Raw genomic sequence first — 14,562 nt, 5'->3', positions numbered from 1 at the left:
GTATTCATCCAACATTCTTTCCTTTTTTTATAATTTTGTCCACTCTCTCTCTCTCTCTCTCTCTCTCTCTCTCTCTCTCTCTCTCTCTCTCTCTCTCTCTCTCTCTCTCTCCTGAACATCCTCGTTAGCACCCTCTTTTCCTTATCACATTTATCAACACATTTCTTCTTTTTTATTCTTCTTATCTGCTTCATCACAATCATCACATTTTTTCTTCTTCCTTCCTCCTTACCCTCATTATTCTCTTCTCTACTCCTTTCCTTTCTTTCTTCCTCTTCTACAATATTTTCTGCCTTTTTACGAGAGAGAGAGAGAGAGAGAGAGAGAGAGGTGAGATGGCGTGCCTTCTCCCTCTCTCGGTCAGTGTCTCGCTCATTCCTGGTTGGGCAGCATCAGTTTGGCGTCATTATCTTCTTTATCTTGATTGTAATTGGTCTGAGTCAGGGAGAGAGAGAGAGAGAGAGAGAGAGAGAGAGAGAGAGAGAGAGAGAGAGAGAGAGAGAGAGATTGTTCACCATATGTCTGATGATTTTGCAAGTCTTCAAGTATTTTCAATTCTCTTTCTATCCATTATCTTTTGAGCTTCTCCTCCTCCTCCTCCTCCTCCTCCTCCTCCTCCTCCTTCTTCCTCCAGTGCAAAATCGTCTGCACAACCAACAGGCACGTTAGATAAACATTACCAAAAGAATAAAACATCAATGACTCTCTCTCTCTCTCTCTCTCTCTCTCTCTCTTTGCAGGATTCAGACACGCGTCCTTCTCCTGACGCAGTAAACCCAGCTTAGAGCAGTGACGGCCGGGAGGAGGCAGGATAGGGGAGGGCCGGGTAGGGAAGGGAAACTAGAAGGGAGAGTGTGTGGATGATGGGAGCTGGGCAGGATATGGAGAGAGTAGCTGTGGGGAGAGGAGATTGGGATTGGTATGGAGGGTGTATTGGGTGGGGGGTAGGGAGGAACGGTCTCTCTCTCTCTCTCTCTCTCTCTCTCTCTCTCTCTCTCTCTCTCTCTCTCTCTCTCTCTCAGGAGTGTGAGGTCAGTTGGCCGTGACCCAGACAAAGCCGGGTATTGATCGAGCCTAAGGTCACTCAAGCCGCAGCCCAACGAACGGTATGGGCAAGATAGACAGAGGAGTGTAACATCCAAGTGTCACGTTATCTAGTTACGTGGTCACGATTTACGCATTACATTAAGCAAAATATGGACCAGAGGTGATATCAGTGTCACGTTTAATATCACGTCACGAAATGCTTCTTAACCCCTTCAGTACTGGGACACATTTTCACCATGAGTTTTGAGTGTGATTAGACGATTTTATTTACACTAGGGAGGTTCTATGGAGGTCAGAAGGTTAATGGTTCTGAGTCTTCACTATTTCAATCCCCATATGAGTTTCTGAAACTGTGTAAAAGCACCATATAGTAACCAGATTAAATGTGAATGGTAGTGATGGGTTAAATTTATCTTGAATGTTGTGGCGTCCTTCCTTTTTGTAGTGGCGTGAGAGGCGTTGTTGTGGTCCACGTGTGTTTTGGTTCGTGGCACGTCCGGCCAGCTGCTGTGCTTCTGTGTTTCCAACTTTCCACCTTCCCTCAGCCCTCTCTTCTCCCACTCCCACACCTACATTGTCCACATACCCAGCATTTCCTCCATCCATTTCCCATTCTTAAACCATCCACAACTTTCTATCCATCCAGTCTTCCATTCAGAGCAGTTCTTAAATTATCCACAGCAAAATTTTTCCCTCCACTCCTCTCTCCTTCATTCCTCTTCATCGTTACTGTCTCTCCAACCTTTCCCAGCCTTCCCATCACCACGTAAACAGCATCACGTGACCCTAACTACCCCCGTGTGCTTAGAGCGCCTCGCAGCCCACTCCAGCTTCCTAATCACTCCCATAAGTCAATGTCGAGGCCAGGCAAGCCGTGACATAACATAACAAGGCTTAAGTCTCTTCCTGAAGTTAATTATCTTTCTTAGTGGCGCGTGACTCCCACATCTTACACGTCCCCAATCGTCTCTCCTCAACTCACTTCAAATTTGTGACAGATGACAGGTTAGTTACATGTCACTACTGATTACTGATATTATTGTTTACTACTACTACTACTACTACTACTACTACTACTACTACGACTAGGACTGCAAATACTAGTACAGGAAAGCATATAAGTTCAGTAAAGCATACAATTACACACACAAATAAGAGAAAACCCATTCTTGAAACGTGCATCACAATTTAATCACTAATCGAAACACACACACACACACAAACACACACACACACACACACACACACACACACACACACACACACACACACACACATCATTCATTGTCCACGCCCGTCCTCTTTTCCCCCAGCCCCTCTCCCCAATCCCCCAAACCTCCCACGAAGCTGGCCAGACCCGTGTGTCGCGGCTCAAAACAAAGATTAGCCTTAAGTCAGCTGCTGGATTACACACACACACACACACACACACACACACACACACACACACACACACACACTCTCTCTCTCTCTCCTACCGTCGCCAAGCTAGTCATATATAATCAGTAAGTACAGCTTCTTTTCACTCATCTGCCCGCTGACTCACCCTCCTCCTCCTCCTCCTCCTCCTCCTCCTCCTCCTCCTCCTCCTCCTCCTCCTCTCCTTCCTCTTTTCGTGCCTTTCATAGCGTTGACTCTTTATTTTACCTCCGCCATACGTCACTAGAATCATCCTCTCCTCTTCCTTCTCCTCCTCCTCCTCCTCTTCCTTCTTCTCCATCTCTTTCTCATCTGCAAAGTACATCGCATTAACATATTCATTATTCTTCACTAAAACACCCTGATAACACACACACACACACACACACACACACACACACACACACACACACACACACTTCTCTCCAGTTCATTTGCCTCCACAAGTATACCATTAAATTACGTAATCTCTCTCTCTCTCTCTCTCTCTCTCTCTCTCTCTCTCTCTCTCTCTCTCTCTCTTCCTGTCACGACTCTAGCAAGGTGTGACGCTCAACTCTGCTCAAGATATTAGTGATGTCATGGGGATGCCCTGAGAGAGAGAGAGAGAGAGAGAGAGAGAGAGAGAGAGAGAGAGAGAGAGAGTACAGTAGTTCTTTTCTCCCTCTTATTCTCTTCCTTCTCTTCATGCTGCTGTTGCTGCACCTCCTCCCCACTGCTGCACCTCATCCACCGTCACTCACCGCAACGTTCACGTCATCACCTTTGTCACGCTGTATTGCTCATCTCTCTCTCTCTCTCTCTCTCTCTCTCTCTCTCTCTCTCTCTCTCTCTCCACTAGAGGAGCCTTCCAGTGGAATCTTCTACCAGAGGATATCAAAAGCACTACATCAAAAACACTTTTTAAAATCAAAGCAAGAGAGATGTTCTTTGGAGAAACTTGATAAACATATGTATACTATTTTATTTATTTATTTTTTTTTTTTTCTTGAATGCATATGCTATTGTTCATAAATGACAATTAATCGCTGTTATGATGTATACTTTTTATTTTTATTTATTTATTGTTACGATTGTCGTTATTATTTTTATAATCTTAACTGTTGTACGTATTTACTTAACTGTTGTAAGTATTCATTACTAGTCATAGATTCCAATTGTACTGTTTGCTAAATCTATTTCCATTGTTCTGCATCTTTACTATGTACTTACGTAAATGTTCGTGTCATCATTATTTCTAACCTAACCCTACGAGGATTTTTAGTTATTAATATTATTATTATTATTATTATTATCATTATTATTATTATTATTATTATTATTATTATTATTGTTATTGTTATTATTATTATTGCTATTATTATTATTACTACTATCATTATTATTATTACTATTATTATCAGTATGTTTGTTATGGTTTAATATATATATATATATATATATATATATATATATATATATATATATATATATATATATATATTTTTTATTTTTTTTTTTTTCTATTGTCCTTATTAGTATTTTTTTTATCGTTATTTTACTTTAGTTAGAATCATTTCCTCCTCTTCTCATGATGACTATTACCTTTACTTTTTTTTTTTTCTTACTAGTTCTATTTTCCTTAATTTTCATTTATATTTTTATTCATTGTTATTTCTTATTAAGATCATTATTATTATGTTCATTACTATCATTATTATTGTCATTAGTATTTTTTATTACTAATATATATTATTGTCATTACATCTTTAGTATTTACTATTATAATTGTCATTACTAGTGTTTGTATTTTGTACTGGGCCTTAGCCCTGAACTTCAATGGTGTCATTCTTCTTTTATTTTTGTTTTTCTTTGGGTCTGTAAAAGAGCCTCGGCTCAACAGACCTTTGTCCGCTAATTAATCAATGTTAATGATGTTAAATTATGTAGTACATATGGGCCAATAAATGTATCAGTATCAGTATTTCTCTCTCTCTCTCTCTCTCTCTCTCTCTCTCTCTCTCTCTCTCTCTCTCTCTCTCTCTCTCTCTCTCATCTGCTTTGTCATTTGGATGCACTGAAGAAAGTAATTAATCTTACTTTGACTCCGTTTAAAATAACAACATTTTTACTTTTGTCCCAAAAACTTTAAGATCAAACGGATTAGCAAAACAAACGTTAAACCGGATCACACAACAAGGAAGAAACTTAATCAGTACATTATGCGTTTTTAAAGAAGTTCTTAAGAAGTTGTTCACTGACATTCAGCCGCAGATTGCTACGTATTACTTCGTGAGGAATATTGTTGTCACGATGAACGTGTTAGATTAGTCTGTTAAGTTGGTTAGGTTTGGTTTTGATGGACCAAGCCAGATGAATTAAGTTTGGTCAGATTAGATTAAACTACTTTTTTGTTTGGTTAGGTTAAATTGTTCTACTAAGACTGGTTAGGTTAGATACGTTCAGCTGAAGGTTCTTTGACTATTACAGCATCATCACAGAAACAAGACAGAAAATCGCCGAGACTTATGAAAATCATGTAAGGCAATGTGGGGAAAGGAGATGCAGGTAGAGACTGACCTGAAGGTGGAATGCACTGATCATGAGCGCTCACCGTCAGCAAGACAAGCCCTGGTAAAACACTCATGCTTCCCAATGCGGTCAAAGGAACTACGTGAGACAAAAGAGTAATACTAGACCACCAGCACATTTCTTCCAGCCCAACCCTCGCCAGGCGTCACACCACTTTGTTGCAGCAGCGTCAAGTTTGTATTCAATATTCTCGTGTGGTAAAATGATTTGCAGGCCTTTCAAACTTCCTACAATTACATCTTTCAAGTCAACAGGCTCATGGCTATATCAATGCAAAGTGTTCATTACATGACATAATTCACAAAGAAATTTAGTGGTGAGGTCTTCGTGTAGAGTGGTTGGTGGTGGTCTAGTTATGCCACGCACTACACATTATCAATCGAAGTGTTGACTCTGGATTCCTGAGGATACCCAATAATATCATAATCAATATGTTAAAGTGGAATCTTAATTGACATGGCATTTCTCTCGTGTGTGTGTGTGTGTGTGTGTGTGTGTGTGTGTGTGTGTGTGTGTGTGTGTGTGTGTGTGTGTGTGTGTGTGTGTGTGTGAGGCCGAAAGGAAAAATTATAGTAAAAAATAATTACGTTTAATACGAATGATGACAAATGTGTGATACTTGATGGCTGAGTAAACGCTACACAGGTAGGCAGGTAGTGAAACAGAATAACTAAAGCACTTTTATTTTGAAAAATTAAACCTTCTTTGATCCTGCGTGTGTGTTAATAATTACGCAGCGACAAGGTGGGTGGACCAGTGTACCTTCAACACTGACGGGCGTCGGTCGCAGGGCAACACAGACTGAAGAGCTGAAGCTTTCCTGGAGGTATTACACCTGTCATGCTGACGGTGGCGGCGGCAGCGGCGCGAGCGGCTATCCTGGCGGGAGCTGCCACTGCCATGCTGGCTCCTCGTGAGGGAGAGTGGCCACTTGAAGACATCCTGGAGGAGGTGGTCTCTGGACCTTTCTTAGGGAGGCCTTTGGTGATGTACCTGGACCTCGCCTTTGGTCTCTCGGCATCACTGATGGCCCGTCCCACTCTCCGCGACGTCCACCTGGTGCTGGTGGACCTGAAGGCGCCGGGTGGGGCGTGGTGTCAAAGGCAGACAACGGAGGTGTTGCAGACAGAAGGAATGGTCCACCTGGCGCTTCTCGGTCCAAACTCGAGGCGTTTCTTTGAAGACTTGGCGGCAGCGGAGTGCAGGTGGCGGCCCGCGTACCTGCTGCTGGTGGACGCGTGGGGCGGCTCACCAGACCTACTGACGGATGCAGCCTTTGAAAGAGTGGAGTGGCTGGCTCTCCTGACTACCAGAGACAGCCCCTCCGTCCCGCCCTCCGTCGTTATCTACTCACTGTTTCCATTCGCGCAGCAGTCACAGGTGCGTCAGACGGGCGTGTGGGACGCCAACACCAGCCTGACGCACCTCTTCGTGGACAGGTTCCCGTCCTTCGAGGGCTACCAGTTCCAGCTGGCCACTTGGCTAGACGACAACCCGTACTTGTACCAGACCACTGAGGACCTGGAGGGCAAGGCAGACGGGCTGCAGGTAGAGATGTTGGATGCTCTTGGTCACGCCCTCAACTTCACTTACACACTGACGAAGGAACCGCCAGACCTCATGTGGGGCGACCTGGAGGACGGGGCATGGACGGGCATGCTGGGGATGGTGCACCGTGGGGAGAAGAACTTCACTGTCAATTTCTTCGGCTACAGTCTGGACAAGACCCACGCCTTCGACGCCAGCTCCTCCTACTGGATGGAGGGGTTTGGGCTCACCCTACTGGCACCCCCACCTCTCCCCAGGTGGCGCGCCGCCTACTATCCTTTCCAAACCTCCGTGTGGGCGTGCGGGGGCGCAACCTTTCTATTGGTGTTACTCATATGGACGTTGCAGGTGAGAAAACAACAGCACAAGTCCTTCATAACACTGTCTCCTGTGCTGTATCCTTACAGGTAACGCTTCCATCTGTGGGTTTACCATCAAGGACAAAGCCATTGACAACTTGTACACGTACGAGGCATATGTTGTATTCATCTTGACCTGCTAGCTAGTGGTTTACAAGTCTTTTTTCATTTACTGCTTTACGTACATCCTTCTGACATATAGAGGTTTTCAAGGAGCAAGAGGCAGAATGCGTAGGTCAAGCACAAGGGTGGTTACTGAAAGCACGATAGTAGCAGTAGTAGTAGTAGTAGTAGTAGTAGTAGTAGTAGTAGTAGTAGTAGTAGTAGTAGTAGTAGTAGTAGTAGAACAGCATTAATAATGGTCAAAATAATAAATGTAAACGTAGAAGAAAGTACAGATAATTATATAACAACAAAACAATGACCACAACCACAGGGCGGGTCGTCAAGCAGGAGTGGACGCGGGTGGTCATATCTTCTCCGGCCACTCCTGAACCACAGCCTGCCGGAGCTGCCGTCCTCCAATGGGCTGCGTGTGTTCATCGCCACCTGGTGCCTCTCAGCCCTCATCCTCACCATCGCTTACACCGCCAACTTCATCGCCTTCCTCAGCGTGCCAGCCTTCCCCACCCGTATCCGGACCATTGAGGAGCTGGCTGAGAGTCTCCTTAGGTAAGTCCGTAAATGTAAGTTCGTAAGTTCTCTCAGGTAAGTACGAGGTAAGTTCTCTCACGTAATTATCTCGTGTATGTTCGCTCAGGTAGGAGGAAACGATAAGGATTGACTGCCTGATTGAGTGACTGAATGGCTAGGAATAACCTTAATGATGAGAAAGAAAGGAAGGAAGGAAGGAAGGAAGGAAGGAAGGAAGGAAGGAAGGAAGGAAGGAAAGAAGGAAGGAAGGAAGGAAGAAAAGATAATAATTGACTGAAGGAAGATAAAGATAATTGGAGGAAAAGATAATGACTGACTGATTGAAAGATTGATCAAGAAAGAGGAGGGAAAGAAGGAAAGTGGGAGTGAGAAAGAGTTAGACTGCATGAGGAAGGGGAAAGAAGGAGGAAGGGAGAGAGATGGAGGAATGAAAATGGAAGAAGAATCAAAGAAGAATTAGGAGGAAATGAGAGAAAGAGAAAGGAAGGAAGGGAGAGAGAGAGAGAGAGAGAGAGAGAGAGAGAGAGAGAGAGAGAGAGAGAGAGAGAGAGAGAGAGAGAGAGAGAGAGAGAGGAGGGAAGAGAAGGGGAAAGTAAGGGACTGAGGGAGAGGGAGAGAGGGAGTGAGGAGGGGACAAGGTTACAGGTTCCAATTATGTTAATGTTCTTCTTTGTTCTCTTGCTAATTGCTACGTGTTTCCTATTGTTTATCTCTCATGTTCTTTTTTTTCTCAGTGTGGGTTCGATAAATTTTGTTGTTCCTATTTTTCTGTTCATTAATTATATTTCACTTTTCTTTTATGTATAATCTCTTAATTGTATTCTTTTTTTCTTCTTCCTTTTCCTTTAATGAACCTTCGAACATCTACTTAACAGAAAACCAGTTAGTTATTTTTACGATGTTAAAAATACCAACCAAACTCACTTCTTCAAAAATATCGATGTGTAAACTGTAAAAAAAAAAAAAAAAAAAATGAAAAAAAAAAAAAAAAAAAAAAAAAACAGCGTCAGTGTATCTATCTTACCAAACACTTCCTTTTTCCCTGAGTCTCAATGTACAAAGCGTTGAAAAATCACATCCACCTCAATACAAAACAGGTCAGTGCATTTACGTTGGGCATTTACCAGAGTACTGACGTCGAAAACAGCATCCACTTCTTACAAAACCAGTCATTGGCGATGTCCATAAAAAAAAACGAAGCTCAGTATAAGATCCGTATTCAGAAACGCTTTGCTCTATTTCAACGACTATTTCTAAAGGCTCTAGTTGAAGATATTCATGTTTTTTAACCTCTTCAGTATACCATGACACGTTTTCATATCTATTTTGCTTAATATTTGGTGATTTCATATACCTTCAGATACTTATGTGGGGATTAAAATAGTGAAGACTCTGGCCATTAATCTTCTGACCTCCATAGACACTTTCTGATGTAAATATTCCGTCTAGCCATACACAAAACCCAGGGTAAAAATGCATCGCAGTACTAAGGGGGTCAATGGTATTTTTATTGTCCTGGTGATAGATTAACAAGATTTCTAGTTTATCAAAAGGACAAACCGTCTTAAGAACCCTTGTTAGTCGTCTATGGGGGGCTTGAAAAAATATCGTGGTGAGAGAGCAAGGCGTTTCTGAATATGGACATAAATCTCATCCAATAAAGGTCCTGACGTGTTCTTTCCTCCAGAGTGACGATGTGTGACTATGGGGAGTTCGTGCCGGAAGCCCTCAAGGTCTCCGACAACACGTACTACCGGGCGCTGGGCAACAAGCTGGACCTGTTCCCCGAGTACAACGAGACACTGCCGCTGATGATAGCCGGCACCCACGCCTTCCTGGAGAGCTTCACCTACGGCAGGATACTCCTCTCCCTCATGGATTATGATGTGTGTACTGGGGAGGTGGTAGTTGTAGTGGTGGTAGTAGTAGTAGTTTAGTGTAGTGTAGTGTAGGGTAGTACTATAAATAATATAGTAATAGTAGTAGTAGTAGTAGTAGTAGTAGTGTAGTGTAGTGTAGTGTAGTGTAGTGTAGTGTAGTGTAGTAGTAGTAGTATGGTAGCAGTAGTAGTATCGGTAGAAGTAGCAGTAGTAGCAGCAATAGCAGTACCAGACTACCAGTAACGATAGTAGTAACGGTAGCAGTAGCAAAGCAGAAGCAGCAGCAGCAGCAGCAGCAGTAGTAGTAGTAGTAGTAGTAGTAGTAGTAGTAGTAGTAGTAGTAGTAGTAGTAGTAGTAGTAGTAGTAGTAGTAGTAGCAGTAGTAGTAGAAATAGTAGTAGTAATCTCACCACAACACACCAGCAACGCCACCACTCACCACACGAAACACGAAACACGAAACACGACACCAACACACCACCACATAGGGACTGACTCAATGATATTTTCCTACCACTCAGCGTACTAACTTTCAAGATCACAAAATTCAAGCTGTCCTTTACCACGCAGGTGAGCCGCACCTACATGCTTCCCAACCAACTGTACCCTGCGCACCTGTGTTGGTACTTCAGGAAGCACTCACCGTGGAAGCATAAGATTGACAGAGGCCTGGGCAGTATGGTGGAGGCTGGGCTGGTGCGGCAGTGGATTCAGGTAAGAGACAAGCAGAAAGGTAGACAGATAAATGGATAAGATACTTGCTTTGTTTGAAATGGATGTTTTTAATGTTTTTAATCTTTGCACGTCATTATTTGGAAAGAAAGCGAGTTGTTAAGACTTTTATCACCACTGTAGAAATGAGTCCAGAAATTTTTGCTTGGGGTGGCTTGAAATAAAGAAAAATGACTAGAGGAAGCCTTGAAGATGATAACGATAAGATAATAATGATAACAATGATGAGGCATAAGGTAGTTTAGTTCCATCTTTGTCTGACTTTCATCTTGCATTACAACACACGGTTAGGTAATACAGGTGAGACCAAAATGACTCTTTACTTTCACCACGTAATGAATAGGCAAGCTTATCACTGGCAACATTAATATCACATTGTTCGCCTCTCGGTCATCGCTGGCGAGGTCTGCACGGTGAATGTTAGGATGGCAGGCGTGTCTTCTTCCCTCTCTATTCACGTCGGCTACATGACAGTGACCAGCCATTGTTTGCTTGTCAATTATGCTATTATGAGTATCGAATAGGTTACGTACGTATGCTATTTCTACAGGTGGTGGTGGTGGTGGTGGTGGTGGTGGTCGTGGTGTTACTACTCCTACTACTTCTACTACTACTACTACTACTACTACTACTATTACTACTTATCACAACAAAATTATCGAAATGTATCAGTCAAATATACTCCTCCTCCTGCTCCTACTTCTCCTCCTCTTCCTACTACTACTACTACTACTACTACTACTACTGCTACTATTACTACTACTACTTTTACAGGAGAAAACAGAGCAGCTGCTGGGGCGCTGGTGGCAGTCAGGGAAGGGAGAGGAGCGCCGGGACAGGCCCCTCTCCCTGCAGCACCTCCAGGCCCCCTTCATGCTCCTCCTGCTGCTCTTCGCCTTCAGCCTCGTCGTCCTCCTTGCAGAAATCCTCCTTCATAAGTATGAGTTTCTTCGCATCCTTAGTTCGCCCTTCACTCGAATCTAGGACACTGTAACACTTCCTCCTCCTCCTTCGTTAGTTCTTCGTCTCCTTCGCTCCTTCCACCCATGAACTTACGAGACACTAAACATTCATCGCTTCCGTATCTCCTACTTCGCCTCCTTCGCGCCCTGCACCTCAGAAATAGTGAATCTCCTTCGTTCCCTTGAGCATGCGAGAGGCTGAGTTCCCTCCTTCACTCTTTCTCTCCTGAATATTTTGACACACTGACCGGCGAACACTGTACCGATACTGAATAGCGAATAAATATGAAGGTAGCTCAGTTTTACTTTATCATTTCTCTCTTGAAGTCTGCTAACTGTCCGCCAATCATGATAATATTTGCATTTGTTATCTGCGTAGTCTAAGCTTAGATTGATATCCTACACTGATTTGCTTACCTAAAGAAGCCTAAACTACTCAACTAATCCTGTCCACGGTCCGAGTGCATGATGGGCTTCCTCACTCGGGGTAACGGTTTCCTAGTGGTTGGGCTTTGAGATAGAAGGTACCCAAAAAGTATCCCCTTTAGCCCGTATATTCCTGTAAAAAGCCCACATAGTATAAAAAAACAACTATGCCATTTATTTTTATGTCCATTAATCTATAGGCGTATTAATCAATCTATTCATATTTTCACATCACTGCATTTATTTTCTTGTCTATTGACCAAGGGCAATAAAAAAAGGCCCACTCAGTTTACCTATCTACCGTTTATTTACCTATCTATTTATCTACCTGTTCATTTACCTATCCATCTATACATCTACATTTTTACCTTTTTTCTTAGTTCAACTCGAAATGATACCGTTTGAACAATACATCTTGATTCTCCAGTCTTTGCTTAGAATGATGGTGCCAATCCATTCTCTATGTGTATTTGTCCAGCTAACCATCCATCCACACACACATAAGTTTCAAAACAATCCGACACTTTCAATGCAACAAATCAAGCAAACACATCAACTTTATACAGCGAGAGAGACCCAACATTCCCTCTCTCTCTCACTGCACCGTCCCTCTGCTCACCCCAGCGACCAACACACCACCACTAGTCCGCTACACAACGCTACTACCCGTTTTCAGCCTACGTACTCCTCTACTGCAATGCTACATAACCTCCTCCCATCCCCTCCTCTCTCTCTCTCTCTCTCTCTCAGGACATGACGCACTCCCTTGTTTTTTCAATGCTGAGTTAGTATTCTTGGCAGCAGTGGTGGTGGTGGTGGTGGTGGTGGTGGTGGAGGCAGAGGACAGAAACTGAGGACATTCAAAGACAGCAGAATAGGAGCCAAGGAAAAGGACAGAAGAGAGAGAGAGAGAGAGAGAGAGAGAGAGAGAGAGAGAGAGAGAGAGAGAGAGAGAGAGAGAGAGAGAGAGAGAGAGAGAGAGAGAGAGAGAGAGAGAGAGATGATATAGCCACGTTTAAGAGAAAGGACTACAATCAGCATAAAATAATAAGTAACACTACAAATTACAGACATACAATTCAGCAAACCCAAACAATGAAATGAACAATCTGAACTTAACGAAAACCACACACAATGAATATCGATAACAAGAAAGTAACAATTCACCTTAACCAAAATTTCAATGACAATGAGAGCTCAGGTATGCAAGGGGTGTGGCAGGAAGAAGGCAGGGACAGGAAGGGACAGGCAGGGATAAGCAGGGAGAGGAAAAAAAGGAAGGTAGGTAGAGAGTGACTTAAGGTAATGGATAGATAGTGGAAAGTAAGGAAAGGTCATGAGAGGAGGTTAGGTGAAAGGGAGAGGGAAGGAGAGGAAAGCAGCAGAGGTGGGGGAAGAGGGTAAGAGAGGTGGGAGAGAGTAAGAGGGGGTACCATAACAGGTCAATGGAGAGGGGGAAGGAGAGGAGAGAGAGAGAAAATGGGTGACGTGATGACAAGAAATGAACATGGGGTAGGAAATGCTCGCTCTCTCTCTCTCTCTCTCTCTCTCTCTCTCTCTCTATCTATCTATCTATCTCTCTCTCAGCACAGGAAGCTACAAATACAGAGAAACACAGAAAAACCAGCCATTAAATAATATATACATAAGACTCACATTATACCACACCTGTCCTTTCTCTCTCTCTCTCTCTCTCTCTCTCTCTCTCTCTCTCTCTCTCTCTCTCTCGCTGGCATCTTTTTCTCCCACTAATGCAGCACCAGGAATGAGAGTCGCTACCTCCCACTCCTCCTCCTTCTCCTTCTCCTCCTCCTCCTCCTCCTCCTCCTCCTCCTCTTCCTCCTCCTTCTCTTCCTCCTCTTTCTCCTCCTCCTCCTTCTCCTTCTCCTTCTCCTCCTCCTCCTCCTCCTCCTCCTCCTCCTCCTCCTCCTCACTTTATTAACACTTTTGTCTCCTTTTACGTAAGCGGACAACCACAACAGGCAAGAGGAATGCACACCAGAGCAAAACAGTGGTGTGTGTGTGTGTGTGTGTGTGTGTGTGTGTGTGTGTTAGTGGTGGTGTTTCTCTTTCAGTAATTAAGGTTTTAGAATGTACTTAAGTGTTTTTATCCTCTAAACGATCGTAATCCAGAGAGAGAGAGAGAGAGAGAGAGAGAGAGAGAGAGAGAGAGAGAGAGAGAGAGAGAGAGAGAGAGAGAGAGAGAGATAACAACACTACATTTAGACACTTACGTATGTCAACTCTCCTCTCCCCCTCCCCGCCCCTAACACACACACACAGTACACACACACCACAACATACAAAGCGATGCAATAATGTGTGTAGCGGAGCGTCACCGTCACGGAGAGAGATGGATGTTGAGAATACAATAAAGAGATGACACTGGGAGGTGGCGACCATCACGAGGAGAGGAGGAGGAGGAGGAGGAGGAGGAGGAGGAGGAGGAGGAGAGACAAGTAATATACACACTCTTAAGCTCTAAAAAGTCAAATTAGTGGTGAAAAGAAAGTGTGTGTGGTGGTGGTGGTGGTGGTGGTGATAGCAGCGGTCCTTTTTATGTACCCCGAGTGTCCCACGTAATAAAGAGCGAGGGAAGAAAAAGAGAAAGGGCAAAAAATGTAATGGTATTTTCACGAAACATTACTGTGAGGCGAGAGGATGAGCGGGAGGCGGTGTGGGTGGTGTGGAGTGTGGGTGTGGGTGTGGGTGGTTTATTCCTCTGCTCTTATTCTTTTCTTCTTATTCCTCCTTCTTCTATTACTCATTCTTCCTATTTAACTACTCTTTATTCGTTTCTTTTTTCTAATTCCATCTTCTTCATGTTTCTAGTTTCATTTTTGTGTTTTTACGTTCTTTCTCTATTTTCTTCATGTTTCTTTCTTTATTCTATCTAATTCTATTATACTTTACTTATTTTTCTAATTCCATCTTCTTTCTTCTTCATGTTTCTAGTTTCTTTGT

General features: G+C 43.3%; 2 protein-coding genes across 4 annotated transcripts in view; one reads left to right on the top strand and one right to left on the bottom strand.

Annotated features, from left to right (window-relative positions):
- The window catches only part of LOC123507129 (integrin alpha-PS1-like), a 283,961-nt gene that overhangs the window by 96,996 nt on the left and 172,403 nt on the right, over positions 1-14,562 (bottom strand). The gene's annotated exons all lie outside the window — the stretch shown is intronic.
- LOC123507133 lies at positions 8,966-12,224 on the top strand. Its single transcript, XM_045259745.1, has 3 exons — positions 8,966-9,484; positions 10,049-10,192; positions 10,985-12,224. The coding sequence occupies exons 1-3, from the start codon at positions 9,293-9,295 to the stop codon at positions 11,192-11,194; spliced, it is 546 nt and encodes a 181-aa protein (XP_045115680.1). The 5' UTR covers positions 8,966-9,292; the 3' UTR covers positions 11,195-12,224.

The sequence above is a fragment of the Portunus trituberculatus genome, chromosome 21 (assembly GCF_017591435.1).
Source record: "Portunus trituberculatus isolate SZX2019 chromosome 21, ASM1759143v1, whole genome shotgun sequence".
Classification (NCBI taxonomy): domain Eukaryota; kingdom Metazoa; phylum Arthropoda; class Malacostraca; order Decapoda; family Portunidae; genus Portunus; species Portunus trituberculatus.
Note: the sequence above shows the minus strand (reverse complement) of the source record. Positions and strands in the feature narration are given on the sequence as shown.